Source organism: Pelmatolapia mariae, linkage group LG23, assembly GCF_036321145.2.
Source record: "Pelmatolapia mariae isolate MD_Pm_ZW linkage group LG23, Pm_UMD_F_2, whole genome shotgun sequence".
Taxonomy (NCBI): domain Eukaryota; kingdom Metazoa; phylum Chordata; class Actinopteri; order Cichliformes; family Cichlidae; genus Pelmatolapia; species Pelmatolapia mariae.
Genome location: NC_086246.1, coordinates 32,780,154 through 32,802,271, shown reverse-complemented (window position 1 = coordinate 32,802,271; position 22,118 = coordinate 32,780,154). Strand labels below are relative to the sequence as shown.

The window sequence follows — 22,118 nt, the reverse complement described above, 5'->3', positions numbered from 1 at the left end:
GCTGCTTGTTCCAGTTATTAGGTTTAGCAGGAAATCACTTTTCACACTTTTCCACATGTAGGTTTTTTTTTGTTTGTTTTTTTTCCCCCCTTAATAATAAACACCTTCATTCAGAAACTGTTTTTTGTGTTTACTTGTGTTATCTGTGTCTAATATTGAGTTCTTTTGGGATGATCTGAAACATTGACGTGTGACAAACATACAAAAATACAGAAGATCAGGAAAGGGGCAAACACTTTTTCACACCATTGTATTTAGCCAGCATTTTCCTGTTGTAGACCAAGATCTAATATTTCTGTTAGAACCAATTAGAAAACTCTGGTTTCATACCAGATACCCAGCCCTAGATTCCACAAGATTCGTTTATTTTCAAACAGATGCCTAAAGAATTTGATTTTGTTCCCTATAATCTCGTACCTCAGAGAAATACAGAAAAGTCTGAAGACATTGTACTTTGGGAGGATTTTGCAGAACGACTTGTGTTGGCTTTCCTGGATGGGAAATTCCAACCACGTCTGCGTCTGAACTGGCTGACATGCACTCCTGTCATGCAGACTGACTGAAGAGAGCGGTGACTTGCAACAAGTAGGATGGGGACAGCTGGACAGACAGACAAGATGGATGACAGAGGAATGGAGGAGTTCTGACTTAAACTGGTTTACTTTAAATAGCTGATGGTTTAAATATAATCTACAGATTTAATGATAATACTGTAGTGTTGAGCCCTTGTACCTCTCAGAGGTACAAATATCAGGTATTAATTGAAAAGTCTAAGAAAGAGAAATACCATTGATCAAAGAAAGCAGGTGAAAGGAGAAAAGAAAATTGATGATGAATGCTGAAGCATGATGGCTGTCATATACATTTCAGCAGTGTGGTTTGAAAAAATGAGCTGCAGCTACTTTTGGAATGGGCAGGCCAAGGGGAACTTACTGATCTCCAGTGACATCATTTCCTCGCCTTGTTTTGACTTTCTAACTGGGCTTAAGACATGCTAACATGCAGCCAATCTCAATAGCTGCACACCCCACCCCCACCCCTCCCAGGTGCATCACAGGCTCAGGCGAAGCAGGTAAAGATGGACTGCAAATGAGTGAAGCTGATGATTAAAGAATAAAAGAGCGTCTGTTTCGTTACCGGGGGACACGTGAGGAAATTTGGGCTCAGATGAGCCAGGCACAGGGATAGTTTCCTGCTGGCTCTCAGGAGGTGCTGTTGGAAATAACACGGTGGGTTTATAAGAGGAAAAATGTCAAAATTAAAGAGGATAGGGTTGGAAAGACAATCAATTCTTTGTGAAACCTAGTTTGGGAAAAGCAGCCATTGGGTTAGACTGATGAGGCTTTTTATAAACAAATCTCCAACATCCTTTAGTGCTGTGAATTTCTTTGAAACATTTAAAGAATGTTGGTATTACTATTGTTTGCTTTCTCACTTTCTCACATCTGCAATGTGAGGATTGAAACTGCATTTTGGTGCCTGTTTTCCATCAGTAGAACCCTTTAAGGAAGCTTTTGTGCTGTGCTGTGTGAGCAACTTCTCTGTTGCCCAGAGAGGAAGAAAAGTAAAAGTATGCAGACTTTTACAGGGAGAAAAGAAAGAAAGAGCGGTAATCACCAAAGGACGTGCGTGGAGCTCCAGGGAACCCTGGGTTTTTGAACAAAGTAGGCGTTCGAGGGCCCGTTCCGTTGTGCAGGGCTGCAAACAAGTCAACAAAGATGTTAAAGAAAAACAATGAAATGGTTCAGCATGAGCAGTTCAGCAGACAGATGTCTAAGTGCAGAATACAAGTCTGATGTTTTCAGAAAGATCAGCAGCTATTATATTTGGTGCATAAAGCTTTTGGCTTGAACTTCAGGATAATTGGAAGATGTTGTTTTTTTCCTACTGCAAAGTGTGAGTGTTTCGAACCAGCCTGAACCTGTTTTGTTGTGGTGGCCTATGAGAACACATTACTGACTGTACATACCTAAACTGAAGTCAAACAGATTCCACAAATCATGCCAGGAAGAAATAATGACTGATCAGACTATATGTTAATTAAAGACAAAATCATAAATCTTACCATAACGAGGAGCAAAGAGGGGCGTCTGTTTGTAAAAGAAAAAAAAGGAAGAACAAAGAATGTCAACTTTAGACATGTTTAAATCAAATATACATAAACACAAGGACTCCTAGGCTCATGATGCACTGCTTTGAAAAATTAGACCTCAACCTTTAAATTCTGTGGAAACCTAGAGGTAATTTTCCTTTAATGAAGACTTATTATCTTCACCTTTAATTTTATTTATAATATTTTTGTATATCTTCCTATTTTCTTTCTTCAAGTTTTATTAATTTAAGAAAACCTTTTTTGCATATTCATTGCCATAATACTTTACATTAAATATGAAGTAAGCTTACTGACCAAAAACAAATACACAAATTAAAAATATGGCACATTTTTTGATGTTTTAGAATTCAACCATAATAAATAGCCATAATTATACAAAAGCAAACAGTAAAAAACGCTATTGTGAAAAAAATGTCACATAAAGTAAGCGTAGCATAGTTTGTTCATGTTATTATTTACTTCATTAAATATTTTTCAAGTACATTTTGAGGTATTTAAGTAAATATAAAGTTTGAAGTAGTCTATTCTACGTGTATCCATGATTTAAAAATTTAAAAGGTCATCACATTTACATCACAGATGTAATAGCATTTAGTTTGTTACAGTACAGCAGGTTACTTACCCCCAGCTTGACTGGAGGACTGTTACGCGGCTTGTATGACTTCTGTCTATTTTTATCTGTGAAAAAAGTGCAGAGAAAAAGCAGTAAAATTAATCATTATTATTATTAAAAATCGATTAGCCATTGCTTTGCAAAAGAAAAATAATAATAAAACTTTTCTTGGAAGAGATTGTAAACTTTTTCTTAACATCAAAATCAAGGCTTGATGTTTTCTTTAGCTTTAGCCTTTATGATTCCAGTGGTGACAAGTACTTAAGTAACTCCTTACTGCCCATGCTGGTGTTGTGGATGACCGGTTTGCTCCATGTGCCACTGCGGTCATCCTTGTTGGAGCGGACGCCAAACTCATAAGGCGTGTTGGGTTTCAGGTTATCAATGACTGTGTCGCTTGTTGGGCATGTCTGGTAGATCCAATTCCTGTTTCTCTCTCTGTAGCGGATAGTGTAGAATCTGATGGAGAAAAAGGAAAAATGCCTTTACCAACAGCAAGGTGGTTAGATTGTCTGACAACTGCCCTTGGAGCTCCTCAGGGTTCTATTTTTGGTCCTTTGTATTTTAACTTCATATGCTTATATTTAATGTTCATTTTTTTTTCTTTTTTTTTCTTTTTCTTTTTTTTTTTAATTCTCAATAGCTTGGTTGTGTTTCAGCAATAAATTGATTTGGCCATGCTTACATTCATTGACTTTTATAAAAACACAAAGGTTATCTTTGTAATTTACCCAGAGGAAACAGGTAAAGTAGCTGATCTAAACATGTTAGCAACCAGCTGCCTAATACTAATTCCAGAAAATACAAAGAAATGGGTTAATTAGACTGACAGTATCACACATTTCTGGAGGAGTGACTCAAGCTCCTCATATTTTAGGTTTATATTGTGATAAACACAAATAGCAAGCCAATGTCTTTGAAAAAATTAATGCCATAATAAGATTTTTATCAAGGATAGGAATAAAAATTACCTACAGATACAGCTATGTAAAAAAAATGTATATGTTTGTCTACAAATTACAACTGGTCTGTATTTGTATCCATTGAAAGTGTGCTGTACATAAATAAATCTTTGGCTAACCAGCACTTACCACATTTTAGGGAATCACAAAATGAGTTTTTTATTTATTTTACTTTTTTTAAAATTAGCTATTAAAGTAACAAAATGCTTACAGTTACAGACTGAGGACAGACTGCCAGATGGTGTCCCAAATAATGGAACAAACTCCCCTGTAAGTCTTTGCTTTGGCTGCTCTTTGTTAAAGAGGCGGGTATTAACAGGAACTTGTGTGACACTGATATAAAGTTCCTATGTAATCCAAAACTATGGCCACTATCTTACTTAAGCAGTTTGAAATTGTACTAATACCTGACCAACTGTTTTTATACATTGCTGTTAAGTGAAATAATGCTTTGAACTTTCAAAACTAAAATCAGAGAGATGCTTAAAGAGCCCCTTTAGAGCTGCAGAACAAAAAGAATGTGCTTTCAAAGTGCAGCTTTTACATTTAATAGACTTTGACCCACTTTAAATACACTAGCATTGTGTCTAGTTGGTATTAGAGGGATTCAAAACTATATAAAGAGCCATAATGTCTGAGATTCATATGTAGAAAAACTGGGTTATGCAGAATTAAACAAAACTAAATCACTGATGACTGTGGTTGCAGGTCTGCTTCGTAGACTGTGCAGGATGTGTTCGGCTGCATCTTGTCAAAGTTTCCCTGATCACAAGACTGAAGGCTTCAGAAAGCATCGAAGTGTCCCAGTGGTACGACATATGGATGACATACACAGTCCAGTACCAGCGTCTTCATGCCGTGCGGTTTCTCTCTGGCTGCCTGTATCCACCGTGACCTCAGTGTGGAAACAACTTCGTCCATTAGGTGTTGTTAATTCTGGCGGCCACAAAGCCAATCTCCACTTTCACTCCTTCAAGTTCTGTTTTTCAGAGCAGGGATCCAAAAATCTGAGGCAGCAGCCAAACCCTCCACAGATGGAGCTGACATTAGGTTTTAATAAGACGCCCAGAGTGGCAGAGGACGCCTAGGTCAGGCTTTCCAATGGCTCCTCCAACTTGTTTGACAGGGAAGGAAAAATATGTATTATTAGAGGCAGCAGAGATCAAGGGGTGATGGAAAAGAGCATTGGTGAGTCTCAGTCAGTGTAATATCACTCAACACACTGGGACAGTTCAAGCTCAACAGCAGTAGAGTTTTCAGGGTAGTAATTCATCATCTTGATTGGTTGAAGGTGATTTGTCTCTGAGTAACGTCGAGCTTTGGAAAAGGGCTTTCTGGTTGTCCATAAAACATAAAATACATGAGAGGAGGTAAAAAGCTTTCATGTTCACTAAACCAAAACTGGTTTTATGATGAATCTGTGACATATGTGAAGTTACTCATCGTAAAGGTAAACCCAAAAAATTAATTGGCAATATTTTACCACACTATGAACTGTTCCTTGAAATATCCCTGAAAGCTCAAAGCTTTAGAGACAGAGCTCAGTGTACAGCTTAGACAAAACATGCAATCAGCATTGGGACAACAAGTGAAGTTAATCACCCGTCTTCCAGACATTCGTTCATGATGTTCCCTTCATAGGGTGTCTTCAGATAGTTTCCCCAGGACAGTAGCACAGCGGTCGGGCTAATGGAACCAATCACCAGGTGAAGCGGCTTCTCCAGGTTCACTTTACCTGTTGGGACAAGTGAGTACAGAGTGAGACTATGTGTTGGCCTGTTTATCAGTTTGAAGCCCACATGTAGCTGCCAGCATACCTGTGCAATGTTTCTTCACATCGTTAGCTGGGATTGGTTGGACGGCCACCAGGTACTTTGGTTCTGCATCTGAAAAAAAAATGTCAAATGAGGTCAGGCTTTGTGATGTACACCCAACAGAATGATGCAGACAAAGAGGAATAAAAGCCAACAACAACAAAGTTGGATAAAACCACAACACACAGTCGCAGACAGTACCATTTTTTTTCAAATAGTGGTACAGTTACAACCTGTACTGCTGCAACTACCATGGCAAGTACGTTACAACCTTCCCTACAGAAACATGAACATCTCCTGTGGGAGTTCATAGAGGCTGAAACATGTGAGGAATTCTGCACTCTGTTATGGTGATTATGTCATGGCGGGTATTGTTGCTCCCTCCCTCCCCTACCTTTGTCCCACACATGGACAGAAATTAGACGCACAGATGTGAATGATTATAGATAAGGAGAGAGTTTCTTTGCTGAAATACAAGGATGGCAGTTTAAACATCCACATGTGAAAACACTCACATCTTCTTTCATAATAATCTGATTTCCATCCAAGTCAAATGTTTTCTGCTTTTGTTCTTTGCGTCTTTAACTCCAGAGTTCAGCCTCAACTTTTTTGCGTTTATCTGTAATTTTTTCTGTTCTCACCCACATGCACGGTTTCCTTTTCCAGCACAAACTCATCTCTTAGTCTGACTTTCTTTAGTCAATTTAACAGTGCAAAGTAGTGATGGTAAATTCGATTCTTTTTACTGAATCGAGTTTTAATGAGTCACTCACCAAAGTGAATCGTGTTTCTTGAGTCATTTGAGTCACTGAGTCAGTTGACCAGAGAGTGCAAAAATGTATATTTTCACTCAAACTTAATTTGTTTATCTTTTAATGTAAATCCTACTGCTAAGATGAATGATTGTAAAAGAAAACAACTATTTTCTTTAGAGCAAAAAAGAACAAAAAAATTCTAAAGGGAACATTTATTAATTTTTATTTTATTTGTATTTTCCTTAAATGTGTCAAATATATATTTTCTCATCTAAATGTCCACTGAGCTGTGAGCCAGGGGGCGATAAAGTGCCTTAACATTGGTTGCCAACCAAGAAGAAGAAGAAGAAGAAGAAGCTGTGAGCCAGGAGGGAGGGGGGAGTCAGTGGCCGTTTATCAATGCCCAAGTACGCGAGTACGTACTCGCGTTCTCGGTGAGTACGTACCCGCCGAGAACGCACGGGAGTACGTACCCGCCGAGAACGCGAGCACGGACTCGTGGGCCGTTTCTCAATTCTCAAGTACGCGAGCACGGACTCGTGATTTGTACAGTCGGAACACCAGCGTACGTGATGATGTCACAGGTCCGGAGTTTTTACTGCCGTCCCCTCTTAATTTAACTGTAAGTAACATGTTATGAAGCTTAACTTTAATCACAGCCAAACCGGTTTACTCAGGAACAAATAAAACACTGAAATAAACCAAACATTAACATTTAGAAGTGATCTAAGTGACTTATATATCATTTTTAACCTCAGTAGTGAAACCTCTATTAATAAAAATAGTGTACATGTACATACGTGTACATACCTTAATAAAAACATGCAGGTGAGATGTTAGAACGCTTTTATTTCTATTCTAGTGGACACTCAATACTATAGACAGCTGCTGGGGTTTCTTTAACCTGAGTAGTGAGAAGTCCGCGAGCGGTTTGGGGGGGGAGGTTGGAAACGATGTGCCGGGAGTCCGCTGTTGAGTTTTGGACGAAATGCATTCTGGGATATTTAGCTGTCCCAAGTCTACACCGATGCATGCTCGATAAAACGGGCGGATCGAGAACACATCCGGGACTTTTTCGCGTTCTCGGCGTGATGCGTACTTCGAATTGGAACAGTACTTGGTCTCCGACTGATGACGTATCACGAGTACACGAGAACGCAAGTACGCACAAGTACGCATATTGATAAACGCCCAGTGAGTGATTCGTAACAGGAAGGGAGGGGGTGAGTCAGTGAGTCAGTGATTCGTTCAACTCGTTTGAGCTGTGAGCCAGGAGGGAGGGGGTGAGTGATTCGCCTTACGCTATGATTCAGCACAGTGAGGGGGTGAGTGATTCAGTGATTCGTTCAACTCGTTTGAGCTGTGAGCCAGGAGGAAGGGGGTTAGTGAGTCCTGAGTGATTCGCTTATGCTATGATTCAGCACAGCAAGGGAGGGGGTGAGTACCTCAAATGTGCTGTTAGCATGCTAGCTGAGCGATGCTACTGTGAACCGAGGAGCTATTGTCTTGATGTGAGCTTCTACTCAGGGTTTTTTCTTCCAGTTCAGAGCAGGAATGTTTTTGTTAATAAACTGGCTGTTGTTTATTTCCCCACAATTTTAATTATAAGCTAGATATATTTCTACTAATGGAATTAGTTTGCTAACAGCAACAGGGATGAGTCAGTGAGTCAGTTGCGCTTGTGAATAATGATTCACGAGTCAGTAAAGTGATTCTCGAGTATTGAACGAATTCACGAATCGAACATCACTAGTGCAAAGTGTGGCTTACATACAGGAACATTGGCCTAGATGCCCGTAAAAGTAAAGAAACTTCTGTAAATGTCTGGGAATCACTGAGAACTCACTGATATTATATTCAGCACACATAACTACTGCACTATATGTATCATAAAACACTACAAAATATAAAATCACAAAAGCTACAAAGAGTTTAAAGAGGTGTAAAAAAAAAAAAAAAAAAGTAAAGTATTACAGAAGTTATAATGTAAAAATAGCTACAAAACTGCAAAACAACTAGGTGAACGAACCAGAAAGTCTTATAAAATAACAACAAAGTTTTGTAAAACAGCTATGAAGTGGTTTTAAAGAATAAAAATTACAGGTCAAAATCATTTGTAAGCCTTCACTGAAAATCATTGTTCCTTTCTTAGTGACCTTTGAACTCCTCCTGATGACTGAGCTCTCTGAGTTTCACTCAGTGTGAATATTTACGGTCAGTAAAAGTTCCACCCTCACTTATTAAACCTCTCTGGAGACCTTTTTAAATGATGAATGACTGTTAAAGCAGCTGCTATTTCTTTCTGCCTTTAGCCTGGACACCATTCAGCTTTTTTATTTATGACCAGTTATGGGGGAGGAACTCCTCACTGTCAAACTGAACACATTTACTCTGCAAATATCACCTGATTTTTGTGATCAATAACTCAGCTCCTCATATTTGAGTAATATTTCAGCCATCTGTGCGATCAATATGGTAATTCTTTCCTGTATCATGATGTTTTGTAGCATCTAACAAAGCCGCTGTCAGCTGATGAAATGATTCTTTATCACAATCTCCTCCTACACCAGACTTCATTTAAAATTATAGTGTTTTCTGACAGTTCTCTGGACTGAGTGATGTTTAACTTTCCAGTAAGAAAATGTCCTCAAGCTGATTTTTTTTCTAAACACAAACCAGTGTCTTTGTTGGTTTGAAAGGAGACTGTATTCATCTCTGCAGGTGTAAACATGTCCCACCCCCCAAATGACCCCATCAATCACATGCCCTAAACAGATTAAGGATTTGTCTGTATTTACCAAACCATCCTCCAAACTTGAGCCAAAATTCAGATGTTTTTAACACCATACAGTGCTACTGTTTCTCCACTCTCGTGCAGTAAAGTTTAAATTGAAACAGCAACAGTTTGCCTGCAGAGGAAATGGTGAAGTATCCCTGAGTCGTCATGAAGCCATGTTTGTGTCTCATGTGGCTAAAAAAACCAAAACCCAGAAACCACCGGCAGCATCGGATTTAAAGAGTCAACACTGCGGTTGCAGTCCTCCTGGAACTGCTGATGGATGATCCTCCACTGAGGGTTTTTAAACAGGAAGGTAAACACCACAGGAAATGTCTAAGAGCAGTTCTGATACCACAGTCCCGCCCAGATCGTCAAACTGACATGACATGACCTTGAGGCAGAAGTGGCAGTGATGAGAGATGAGTGGTGAAAATGAAGAAGGAGATTAAATTAAAATTCTCCCAGAGGAGCTCCAAGATCCTCCTGTATCTAACTGTTTATATGTGTTTATAATCTGTCTTCTGGATTTAATTTTCCCACAGTGAGGAAAGTAAACATGACATGGAAGAATGGGATACCTGATTTTCCCAGCAGCACAGGAACTCAGCATGTCTCATAATGCCAAGAAAGGAAGAAACACTCAGATCTGAATTATTCAAATCAAATAATCTGAAGATGTTTGGATGTCTGGTGAGCTGTCCACCAAACTTCAGCCATATATTGCACAGTTTGAACAAGGTACAAACCCATATGGAAAAGATATATATAAATCGTATAAAGTTTGTATCTGTCTTGTGTGAAACTTGTATGAAAAGCATACAAGAGTGAAAACAGATATAAGATCCCTAGAAAAATTATATAAATGAAACTTGTATGTTTTGGATACTAACTAAAACAATATATGAAAGTGGCCACTTTCATGAGTAAATCATATAAGCCTTATATGATTCACTATATGAAATAGGCCACATCTGATGCAAGTCTTTTATAAATTCTTTCTATTTCTTTTCCATATGGGAAGCCACTAAGTAAAGAAATGAAGCTCACAATTGATGAGAAAAGCTTTTCTGTTCACCGAACCTAAGCCAAATTTTAAGTCATATTAATTAATCATCAATGGCAAAATATATTTATGTCATCAGAAATATACCAAGAAAATCAAAGCTAGACCATGCAAATTCTAGCAATTTTTAATCAGAATCATCAGAATCATATTAGCTTATTAGTCCCAGAGGAAATTATGTGGTCACAGTTGCTCAAAGAGAGTCAGAAAACATAAAGCATCCAAAAGACTAAAAAAACAGACCCAAACTTAAGTCAGATATGGAAGTGAAGTTCCAACTTTTGATTAAGTATCTTTAATGAGATACACAGAGAGACTGGAGTAAAGCTGATGTTTCTCAGCAAACTACTAATGTTGTACCAATTTATAACACGAGCAAAAATATCCATTATGCCAGAGTTCGGATGTTTTCATCAAAGCCAATCAAGCAGTTGATGAGAAAATGGTCTTTAAAAGTTTGGGTTCTTTTTGTTGAAGTCTCCACCAAAACTGATGCCAACTTTTAAGGAAGTTCCATCAATCATCTAAGGAAAAACTACCACATTTATTTTTTTACCAGAAATCTATCCAGAAAACCAGTGCCAGACTTCTGGCACAATTTGGCTATTTCTACCATAGGATTTGAAGAAAACAAAAAGACAAAAATTTATCATCACACGAGTAAATGAGGGCCTGTTTACCAAACTTCAGCCGCCTCTTCATCATTGATTTAGTATCTTAGTGACCCACACAGAGAGACTGGAGCAAAGTCACTATTACTGTACATTAATCAGAAAAGTAGGGAGGCAGTGAATAAAGTATTTAAAATAGCACCACTAAACTTCAGCCAAAGTCTGTGTAATTTTAAACATAGTACGAAACTACTTCCAGCAGGATGAAATGAAGCTCAAAGCTGATAAGAACTGCAACTGCATCCAAAATCAGTAATGTCATTCATGAACAGCCCAATTTGGTTGATTTTAAAGAAAGTACAAAGCTAAATTCGCTACACTCTCATCACCAAGAAATTAAGCTCTCAAGGCTGAGAGAATCTGGATAAAAACATCCAAAAGGCAAGAAAAGTTGAGCGTTTTGGCACCTGTCCATCAACCAAAATGTTGTAGCCTCCTGACTTCTAATTCTGCCAACATACAAGGCGATACTGAGCAAATTTGGGGTTTTCACACAAAGGATCACCACGAAACCTCAGCCAAATTTAGTCATATTTTAATGTTTGATAATGCCAACATGAAAAGCATTTTTGACCCAGGATTTATGTTTTTTTCACTTCCACATCTCTCACTAAAGCAAATGTATCCAAGACCATAAACAAACTTCAGCCAAATCTGGTGCATTTTTGTGAGCATAATGCAGAGCCAATATTTGTCATTAGATGATAAATGGGCTTTCCTGCTTGAGGGGAAAAGTCCTCATAATTCTGGTCTAAATTCCAAAAGCTGCTGCAGTCATTTAGTCCCAAATCTGCAGGAGTGCAAACAAACTCATCCTGCATGAAAACTGGTGTTGAAGGATGACTTTCAGCCGGTTTTCTGTTAACCCTCTCACTGTGGCCGATTATATGCATCATACCATCGCAACTTTTAGAGCTTTCTTGGTGTGATGGGATAAAAATTCTTGGCTGCGCTTCAGAAAACGGATCAGAGCCACCTGCTGCTGTCACTGTGAGACTCTGCTGCTTCTCAAAGCTTCTCACATTCTTCTTTTCCCGAAAGTATTCCTACAGAAACTCTCACTTTCCCACGAGTGTAAAGCTTTAGACATGGAGGTTTGGTGGTTACACCAATGCAGAAACAAAAGTTCTAGAATCAAAACAACACAAAGTCATGGTTTGGCACAGATTTAATCAGCTCCTCATGAACCTGTTTAATGTTTTAAAGACAGACACTAATACGTTCCGCTTCTGAGAATTGTATAAAGGGAAAATATTCGGAAAAGGGAGTGGAAGGTTTAATTTTGCCCAAGTGTACTATTTTTTTCTAATAAACTTTTAAGGAAATTCATAAAGATCTGCTGCCTTTTATCTGCAAAGATCATCTCCATCAACAACTTGATACTGATTAAAGCAAATGGAAAAGTAAATTGGAAAAGAAAAATATTATAAATATACACATACTGTAGATGAAGAAATATTTGTGGGTCTTACCCATCTCAGTCTCGTAGGGCTGTCCGTTTTCAGGAAGCTGGATGAACTGTTTGGAGAACATGCTGCTGCCGTAACCCAGAATATAACCCTCTAACTTCACATCTGGACTTGGACGCACAAACTTCATCACAATGGTGTCACCAGTGGCGTTGATTCGAACCTTCATGTTCTGTCGACGCACTAAGGAAGAGAAGAAGCAAGACTATTAGGGAATATCAGGAATTCAACAACAAATACTCAAGGTGAGAAAAAATCATAACATAATCAAAGTTCATGTAATAAAAATTTACAAAGTCAGAACTGTGTGATACATTTCAAAGACATTTTGGTTTTTGACTCAAAAAATTGGTACCAAGACCAGATTTAAATGTTTCAAGACCAAGCTCTGATTTACTAAGGCATAAAGATGGGTTGAAGACTCCCTGGCAACATCTGATTGACGACTGATAATGAGTGGTTGCTGGCTGTCTCAAGTTGAAATCAGTCATAAAAAGGGTGCTCCACCAAAAATCTCTTTTTGATTGCTTTGGTCACTAACAGCTTGCTGCAGTCACCCATAATTTGCATGGAAGAATGTCTAAAAAATGCGCAATAAATTAAGTTTCAAGAAATTGAAATGTATAAAAAACATTTTATATACATAATAAAAAACACAACTATGTTAATTGGAATAATGTTTCATTTTCCAATAGTCATGTTGCCATTGCAGTTTTTCTTTTTTTTTCTTTCTCCTGCCAGTGTGCCACTGAGCTCTGTCAAACCCAAACAGGTAGTATCAGATCAATCTGATGATAATTACAGGTAAATCACTTTGAGAAATTAGCACAAACAGTTAGAGGGGAACCATTTGTTTTAGCTTTACAGAAAAATCAAAGACCAAAGTGAGGACAGACAGGGACTCAAACTCTACACCAGCTCCAGTGTCGCTCTGAGCTTTTACAGTCAAACATCTCGGATATCAAGTAAGAATTCAGAGTTCAACCACATTTCACTGTAAGTACAAATTAATTAAATAGTCTTTATGAACACAAAGACAAGATATTTAAATTTTTAATTCAAAAAGTGATTGAAACATGGCATGTTATCGAATCTTCAAGTCAGTCAAATAAGGATTTTCTAATAAGATGCCCAAAACTCTAATACTGGTCTGGAGAGAACGTTTCTACACGGGCCTATAAGACTTTACTTTTATAGAAATTAGCTTAGAAAAAAATGGGGAAAAATCAACAGAGTTAAAAGTGTGGCCTATTACTTACTGCAGGAGTTATTTAAAGTTATTGTAACATGATTAAAGAGGGTATTTGCACTCGGAGCTAATCACTGAAGCTTAGTCTAGCCCACTCAGTGTCACACTGTGATCCAGCGGGTACCCCTTTAGCGTCTTTTTCCATGGTGTCTGAAATAGAAACCATGAGACTGTGGCCACATGTTCTTTGCTGGTGTAGCCACTGTCACAGGATGAAAACAAAGGAGAAACTTGTTGCAGATGACAAAAGTTTTTTTCCTAACATGTGGTTTTACATTCTCAAGGGACTTATTTTAACACAAAACAGGACCTTTTCCTAAATCAAACCAAGATAATCTAACTGCAACTGGAAAAAAAGGAGTAAAGGTTATGTTTTTAGAAATCAAAGGCAGTAAAAACAAACCATGGTGAAAGTTTTATTGATATATAGCTCCATCAAACAAAAACCCAAACCACGCAGTTGTTAGTGCCTGGACCTAACCAAGAATCTAGACCAAGGTCATAAAACGTCCATAAAGGACACAAACCAGTTCTCAGAATTAACATGTCAATTACATGAACAGCACAATAATCAATCAGCACAGTGTGGATTTTTTAGGTCTCTAAAATAATGCTATTTTCTCTTGGAGGACCAATGACAAAGGAGATCCTGTATATAATCCTGCAACACAGACGGCCAGTGTTGCACGATGTCTTCAAACGAGACAATGTTTGTTCATCAATTTTAAAATGTTTCTTGTTTTTGTTTGCTTTGTTTGTTGTTTGATGGAGAGGAACCATATTTCCCTTGACAGGTTATTGAGATTCTGTTTTATATGTTTGGGGACGTCATTTTTGGAATAAATGCTATATTAAATTCCTGATGATGGAAAGAGTTTTTAGAGTTTTCCAACACTTTTATTACAAAATGAAGCTGCCAGAAATTTATTTCAAAGAGACAAGAATTATGTCTGTCAATTTTCTTCTTCTTACCCAAAGTTATGTTCAAGACAATCCTTTCCTCAGGTTTTCCAATTCCTCCTGTGGGATCCTGAGAGAGATCCATGGGATATACAACTGATTTCATGATATTGGTGTACGTTATGGTCTCCCCAGAGCTTGGCATTCCATACCCAGAAAACCTGGGCTGGTGTCCAGAAGGCATTTGGATTAGATGGCCGAACCACCTCAACTGGATGAATACTGGCTCTATTCTAAGCTCTGTCCAGTTTATAGTCCAGTAACATGGAAGTTTCTGACTGGACTGAACATTCCTGTTTGAAGGTACAGTCTGTTCTGTAGGGGAAGTCATGCTTTGATTACATTTCACGCTGAGATGGATATCTCATCTAGAATCCACATTCTGTATATCTCTGTTTTTCATGGGCTTTTACAATTTCCCTCAGAGCCTCTGCTCAAGCAGTTAATGAGCATGTTTGGTGTCCAGTGGCAGATCCTCCTGACCTCTGTCTGCAGGGTTCAAGTGCATCATCATGGTCCACACTTAAAATTTTAACAAGGACAAAATGTTTCAGTCCTGCAGGGTTTTCTCTATAAACTTTTTATTTTCCAGGCACCAGAGCTCTGACAGTGTACAAACACAGGAAAGCACGAGGAGGTCCAAATAACTCTATGAATAAACTGCTTTAAACCAAGCCAGCATCAGACTTAGCCTCCTCAGAGTCAGAACTCGCAGACATGAAACAGATTTGACTTCCATTTCCTGTGCATCATTATCTCTGATAATCCACTCAGAAACTGGAGAAAAGACGTTCAGAAGCTGCCTGGGAATCAGTCTGTTTTCAGTTTTCCTTCAGCGTCACAGTAACAGTACATCAATGAAACACTGTAAACTGAGAGTTCAGCAGACACTTCAACTACCCGTGAAGTGATACAGGCTGAAAATGTCCAACTGTACCCAAATCAAGGTTGCTTCATGTGAATACACCAGAAGAACTCAAACTTTGACCTGGAAAGTCCTAAACCTAAAATGGCTGAATCAGCAGGACTCGCAGCCTCTTTAAGTTTTCCACATCAGCCAGGGTTGCTTGTTTTTTCAACACTTTCCCACCATTTAAAGAGGATCGACTTGCTTGAACATGATGAAGCTGTTAAGAGTTCATCTGCAGTTGGTTTTCTCTTGAATCCACACCATGAAAACTCAATGACGAGGCAATCACACATGTGACGCTTCATGTTCCTCTCCGTGCCTTCATGTGGCTTTCCGAGCTATGGTAACATTCAGACGGGCTTCTGAAGAACTGCAAACCAGTCTCAGCATAACGAAGCTGTTAGCTGGATTTTTGTAATGTTTCCCACATGTAATCCTAAAAATTCCTCTGTCTTTAAAATGTTTCTACTCTGAACACAGAAATTCACTACACAGTTGTTATTATTCTCTAGCTTCTGATGATCTATCTTATCAGGTAGATCTTGTCTAGCTGTCACCACAATGCAGTATCTCAGAAAATTTTAAGGATTTTTTATATACATTTATGATCCAAATACAATGCTCATGTAACGCTGCAAATTTGTAATATTTCACCACACTGTATTTAAATATGTCCAGGTTTTTTATTTTGAAGATTGCTGCAGCAACTTAATGTGCACCAATTTAGGTGCTGCCCCTTGCTTTGTGTGGTTCTGCTGCGGGTTTATTTCTGTTAAAAGGGAGTTTTTCCTTCCCACTGTGGCCAAAGCACTTTCCCATAGGCAGGTGATCTGATTTTTGGAGTTTCAGTCTTTTCTATGTGTTATGTACAGTCTTCAACTTACCTTACTTGATATAAAGCACCCTGCGGCAACTGTTGTTTGGTGCCATATAGATAAAACTGAACTGAAATTGAATTGTAATGGTGTTGCAAAGCTCATGTAGATGATATTGAATGCTGGAATGTTGACAATTTTTGACTTTGTAGGTCTTTAATGAAGATTTATTGCCTCAAACCTTTCATGAAAAACACTGTGATCTGTAAATTGTGCTCCTAACTTTTATGATCAAAGTATCTCTATCAGCTGAAGCCATCAACTGAGGCTCTGTGATGTTTATGTGAGAGGTTATTCGGCTTAAATAGAGGAAGGTTAAATCAGCTGCTGCTGGAAGACACATCCTTTCATAGAAGTGACTACAGGTTAATGTGGAGCCAAATTGAGCAGTTTGAAGTGATAAATTCCAGCAGAGGAGCATTTTTCTGCTTCTGAACTGTTGTTTTAGCTGATTAACTCTCTGTGCAGAAGCTCAGTGGAACAATCAGGTCTAATTAGGCATTAAAGCCTCCTGCGAGGAACGGCATGTGCCCAATCACTAGACAAATGTTTTCTTTTTTAGTTTTTTTTCTTGTAAGGTTTGGATTTTTCCAAGCATGTCATTGTGTTCAAGTACATCCAGTCCATCATCTTGTCGAGGTTTTCTTTGGGCTGTTTGTTCATGCAGATCAGTACGGGAAAAGCCTGCAGAGAGGCCAACATGCTGGACGTGTGGAATCATGTAGCTCATTCTTGGCAGCGCTGTTTGGCCTGTCGAAGGCGGAGGGATAAACCTCAACATCATGACAGACATCAGCCCCCCACCCCCACGGAAAAAAAACAAAAAAACAGTGCTTAATATAGACGAGGGTCCCCCCTCCCAAAAGCATGGACAACATATCCCAGCTGCAGCAGTTTTCTCGGTGTGTCAAACTCTTATATCTCTGTAATGACTCTCATTTTTCCTTAGAAACAAATGGACCCAAATGAAGAGACATTAAGTACAACAAAATACCACAAGTACCCACGAAACCAGCGTCAAATGGCAGAAAAAGTACTCCAGCAAGTAACCAAAAGTACTATAAAAAACCTCAAAATAAACCCCCAAACAGTAATAGCTCAAAAAGTTATCAGTGTTCTCATCAACTAACATCATCAAATGTGCTACATTAAATACCTGCAACAGTACAAAAGACAGTCAAAAAAGCATAACATTTTCTATAAATTCTTGCAGCACAGAGCCAAATGCCCAGAAGCACAAAAAACAACCATAAGAACTCAACAATTACCAACAAGAGTACTAAAACAGGTCTTTTACTTCATCTTACTACAAGAAAAGGGTATCACAAGGAGGTAAACGTACAGAAAAATCACCCGAGTGTGCAAAATATGAAAACCAAAGAACAAGTACTGCTATGTAGTATAAAGAACTATACATTAACTATGTCATCACCAGGTAGCACAAACAAACAGTAATGAACCAAGTGCATCAAAGTAAATATAAAGCTACTCTAAACTTACACTGCTATGAATCGGAAAGTACCACAAAACTGCTCAAAATAAAGTACCAAAAAGGAGCACAAAGTCCTAACAAAGGCTAATATACTACAAAAAACCAAACTGTTACATCAAAGTACTGTGGAAAAAACAATCCAAAGTACTATAAAATGGCATCTGATCCACAAAGAAAACATAAAGTACTACTATGCACACAGAGCAGCTATAAACTGCTCAGAACCCAGAAAGGTTCCAAAATAACTACCACTAAGAATTACATTAGAAGTACAGCAAAACATCAAAATAAACTGAAAGATAATGTTGTACCAAAAAGTGATACATGAGTCACTGAGTACTGCAAAAAAACATGAACAATAAACCACCACACAAGATGCAGTATTAGAAGGTACTGGTCGTAGTCGGACGACCAGAGAAACACACATAACATTTTCCAGTTAGCAAAAGAAATCACCTGTGTGCAGTCTGGAGTCTGTTTCTGCACACACTCAGTGTGCAGCAGCTCCTTTTAAGGGAAGAAATGCCACCAGACAACAGAGCGAGCCAGCTCATTAGCAGCAACGGTAAAACAGTGTGGTGAAACTCAAACAGTCCTCTGTGATACAGCACAGGCCCCGCTATCTCTAGACCTCCAAGCTTCTGCTCCTGCTGCTGGCTTCAGTAAGGGTTGTTATCATCTTTCAGGTGGGAAATCCCCCCGAAAGAAAATACACAAAGAACTAAAACATGCTGAAACTCAACTTTAAGCCTGAAACTGATCCTGAAATAATCTTCAAAGTTATTTATTTGACAAACTCCATGAGAAAAAGACTGCACGTTGATCCTGCACCCCCTTTTGGCCACACCTCCAGATGGTTTCTGTGTAAATGGATTTAATTTACGGAACATAAAATGCTAATTATCATGAGATGTGTCACGGCACCCTAAAGGTAAGCTACGAAACAGCACCAAAAACCCACCCATTCATACAATTAAAATTCATCAACTAATCAATGAAAGTACAAAAATGTTACTTAGTGCCCCCTGCAGGTCACCTGCAACTGAAGTTACATTTGTAATAATTAAATCTGTTTGTGTATCCGACTCTAAACATGTTGGCTTCTCGAGTAAAGCTGGACATTTTAATGGGGAGTCTATGGGGACTGACTAACTGCTGGTGCCTCAATAGATATTGCATGTTTTAGCATTTAAGTGGGGAGTAACCTTGGGGGGTTTTTTTTATAAATGACCCACTTACTAAAAAAAAAAAGGCGAAAAGGGGGGCCCCCTTCAGGTCAACTGCAACATTATGTTAAAAAAAAAAAAAAAAAAAAAAAAAGTTTGGCTGCTTTTAAGGGGAGAAACAGTTCAAAGAGAAACCAAACAAATTAGAGAGGTATTTAATAAAAATGAAGAACAGAGAAAAAAATTTTTGTTAGTGACACCTTATCGTTTTACACAATAAGTCAAAAGAGAAATCTTTTTGCAATATTACATGGCATTTCTTTGATAGGACAAGCTTTACATCCACTCTGAGTTTGCACAGAGAAAAATGTGAAGAAACAGTTACACATGCAAAATTATAACCCTCGAAGTCTATTTGTACCTAGATATATTCAACGAAAATAACGGAAAACAGCTGTTTTTTGAAGCAGCTGCCCAGGAAACTAAAAGAGGACTTGTATGGAAGTTTAACAATGACAAAACCCCTGCAACTGGTCTTTGTTTTACAAACTCTGAGAACCCCCGTAATCGCCTGTTTGGCTAGTTAACTTTTCCCTTTAAGAGCTTCGGTATAAAATAGTAATGAATCTAACAGCTGTATGTGGGCGTGGCCTGATGAAACTGTTGTCAAGGATCCCCCGAATCTGAAAAAAAACCAGCTGAAACAAACAAAATCAAAGCAGGACTTAGCACGAAACTTGTTCCACATTTACACACGTGTCCCTGTGTGCTTCTTATTCTTCACCACATTAATTACATTTTTGCTCATTCTGTACTTTTGCCACCAATAAACTTCCCTATAAAGGAAGAACTGCGGAAAACATATGCAAAAAAAAAATAAAACAAACTGAAAAAAAAAAAAAAAAAAACACGGAGCTCCTCCAAACACATCACTCACTCTCTCTGTCCCTCTATGTTGCTCTTGGCTGTCTCTCACCCGGTGAGGTAATCTTCTCTGAGCCGTCACGTCAGACCACCGTGTCTCTCTGAATGAGGGGGATTTTATCATCTTACATAACATAAAAAGCTCACTGAGGCAGAAAAAAATGACAGGTTATTTCATGAATTAGCCCCTCCTCCCATCGGGCCGGGGCAGGCACAACCTGCAGCAAAGCCTGGCTGCAGGAGCTGACAAAGACACCGAACCAAAATCCACCTCAACACGCAGCCAAAAGGCAATCAGGAAAAGGCCAAAATGCATGTATTAAAAAGTGTTCTGAAAGAGTATTCTGTCACTTCTCCGCAGCTGCAGATCATTATTGCAGCCAAAAAAGCCGAGTCAGCAGAAAGGAGAGAACGCACTGATGACAGAATCAGGCAAGCACCTGCAGGCGAGGAGCTGCACAGGTCATTAACAGCACACATGGCAGATTAAGCAAGACAAAAACTCAAATCTATTCACAAATGAGTCTTTTTTTATGTGCAGGAACACTGAAGGATAAGCAGGCGCTCCAACCAGGGAAATCTGCTAATTCTGCTAAAACTTGGGACGAGTAGCAGCATGAAAACACTGTTCAGCTCTTAAACATTCAATTTCCTCAAGGTTTCCTCATGTGTCAAAAGATTCAATAAACTCATCACACTGAACTAATTTGGACACGTTTGAGATATTTGACTGCCTTTTGCAGCCTGTTAACTTTATTATTAACTTCAAGGTAGTTGTACCCAATCATCATGCTGACTTTAGCACTTCTAGCGTTGTCCTCATAACTTTAATGTTTTCTCTTTTTCTCTTATATTTATGCGTATATGCGTCTTCTGTGCACAGATTTTTCCTCCCTACTCCTACTTTTTAATTTAACCATTTATTTTCACTCTTGTGTACCTGCATTGCTTCCTGCCTAAATCTCCTACATCCATTTACTTTCATCTTTGCACTTTTCCACATTTTCGTGACTTAAACCTGACTTTTTGTCTTCTCACGCCTCACGACTTTGCCATCCTATGCACACATGTTCACATATTAATTATTACATCCATCCTGTTTGACAGACCCACAGACACATTTTTGTTGCTGCAAACATTATTCTACATTTGCTGTATTGCATTGTTATCAAGTTGTTGCCACTTTGTTTCACAACTATTTGTTTCTTTTCTGTAGACATTTCACCCACTTACTTCCATTCTTTTAGCATTTATTTCTGTACATTTTTCTCATTTATTTCAAACCTCCTACTGCTTAGTACTACTTGTAAGCATGTCACCGTCTTTTGATTCACAACTTTATGCCAGTCTGTTTCATTCATGCATAAAATGAACCATTTACTCTTTTAGTTTTTGCATCATTATTATTACAGCTCTGTTACTTTACTTATTTCTGCTTTCTTTCATGCCCGTGCTACCCCGTTGACTTCACATTACGCTATGCAACTTGAGTTTTTTGCATGCCGTTTTATGCACTTGCCTCTGATCCTCTGTGCAGGGATGCCGCTGAGGAGAGTCGTGCCCTCAAGCAGCAGCAGGAGGACTCGGAGGAGGGGAGCGATGCCCGGCATGACCTCTCAAAGCTTCAGCTTGCAGGAGACGAGGATGAAGGCGAGGATGGAGCCTCTGGGATTAGCCTGGAGATGAAGATGGGGCGCAGATTTAAAGGATGAGGAGCGACCAGGTGCTGGACAACTTCACTAAGAGCCTCTCCCTGCAGTTGGTCGGTCGAACTTAGGACTTGTTCAGCTGTCGGACGTCCTCGCTGTGAAGAGGGGGACCACTGAAACCCCAACATCTATAGCTTCTGCAGGTGGGCGTGGCCTGGAAGGCATCTCCAAGCCCCACATACGGCCCTCTGTTACTGTACATGCCCTCTTCTCTCGGCAGCCTGCACCCCTCCCTTTTCTCTCTGGACCTCAAACATGATTTTCTCTCTCTCTCTCTCTCTCTTTTACCCCCTCTCTGCTTTTTTCATCATGCACACCTCCTCCTCCTTCCTCACCCCTCCCTTTCCTCATTTTGTTGTTTTCCAGGGTTTGGCTGTTAGACACTTCAGAGCAGGAGGTTAGCAGCAGGCTGTGATCACAAAGAACCACAAACGCGTCAGAAACTGTGTCAACAGTGAAATCATCCATTTAGTGTCTGTTCTTTGTTTGTAACACCCGTGTTTATCTGTGCCAAGACTTTTTTTAATGTAAAAGTGAGAAAATCATATTAGTGTAAGAGACATTTCTCTGGTTGTGCACAATTTGTTTTTTCAT

At 38.9% G+C, this 22,118-nt stretch overlaps 1 protein-coding gene across 6 annotated transcripts in view; it reads right to left on the bottom strand.

Annotated features, from left to right (window-relative positions):
- Positions 1-21,724, bottom strand: part of abi3bpb (ABI family, member 3 (NESH) binding protein b) — a 38,123-nt gene extending 16,399 nt beyond the window's left edge. For 3 of the 6 annotated variants that reach the window (XM_063466479.1, XM_063466480.1, XM_063466481.1), the window contains exons 1-9: positions 21,335-21,724; positions 12,243-12,422; positions 5,506-5,574; positions 5,291-5,423; positions 3,004-3,185; positions 2,736-2,791; positions 2,066-2,090; positions 1,618-1,698; positions 1,138-1,212 (exon numbers count right to left, since the gene is read on the bottom strand). In XM_063466479.1, the coding sequence (XP_063322549.1) occupies positions 1,138-1,212; positions 1,618-1,698; positions 2,066-2,090; positions 2,736-2,791; positions 3,004-3,185; positions 5,291-5,423; positions 5,506-5,574; positions 12,243-12,422; positions 21,335-21,425 (892 nt within the window). In that variant the 5' untranslated portion in view covers positions 21,426-21,724. The remainder of the gene's footprint in view (positions 1-1,137; positions 1,213-1,617; positions 1,699-2,065; positions 2,091-2,735; positions 2,792-3,003; positions 3,186-5,290; positions 5,424-5,505; positions 5,575-12,242; positions 12,423-21,334) is intronic. The other 3 variants (XM_063466482.1, XM_063466483.1, XM_063466484.1) reach the window with 1 other exon arrangement.
- Positions 21,725-22,118: the final 394 nt, after the last annotated feature.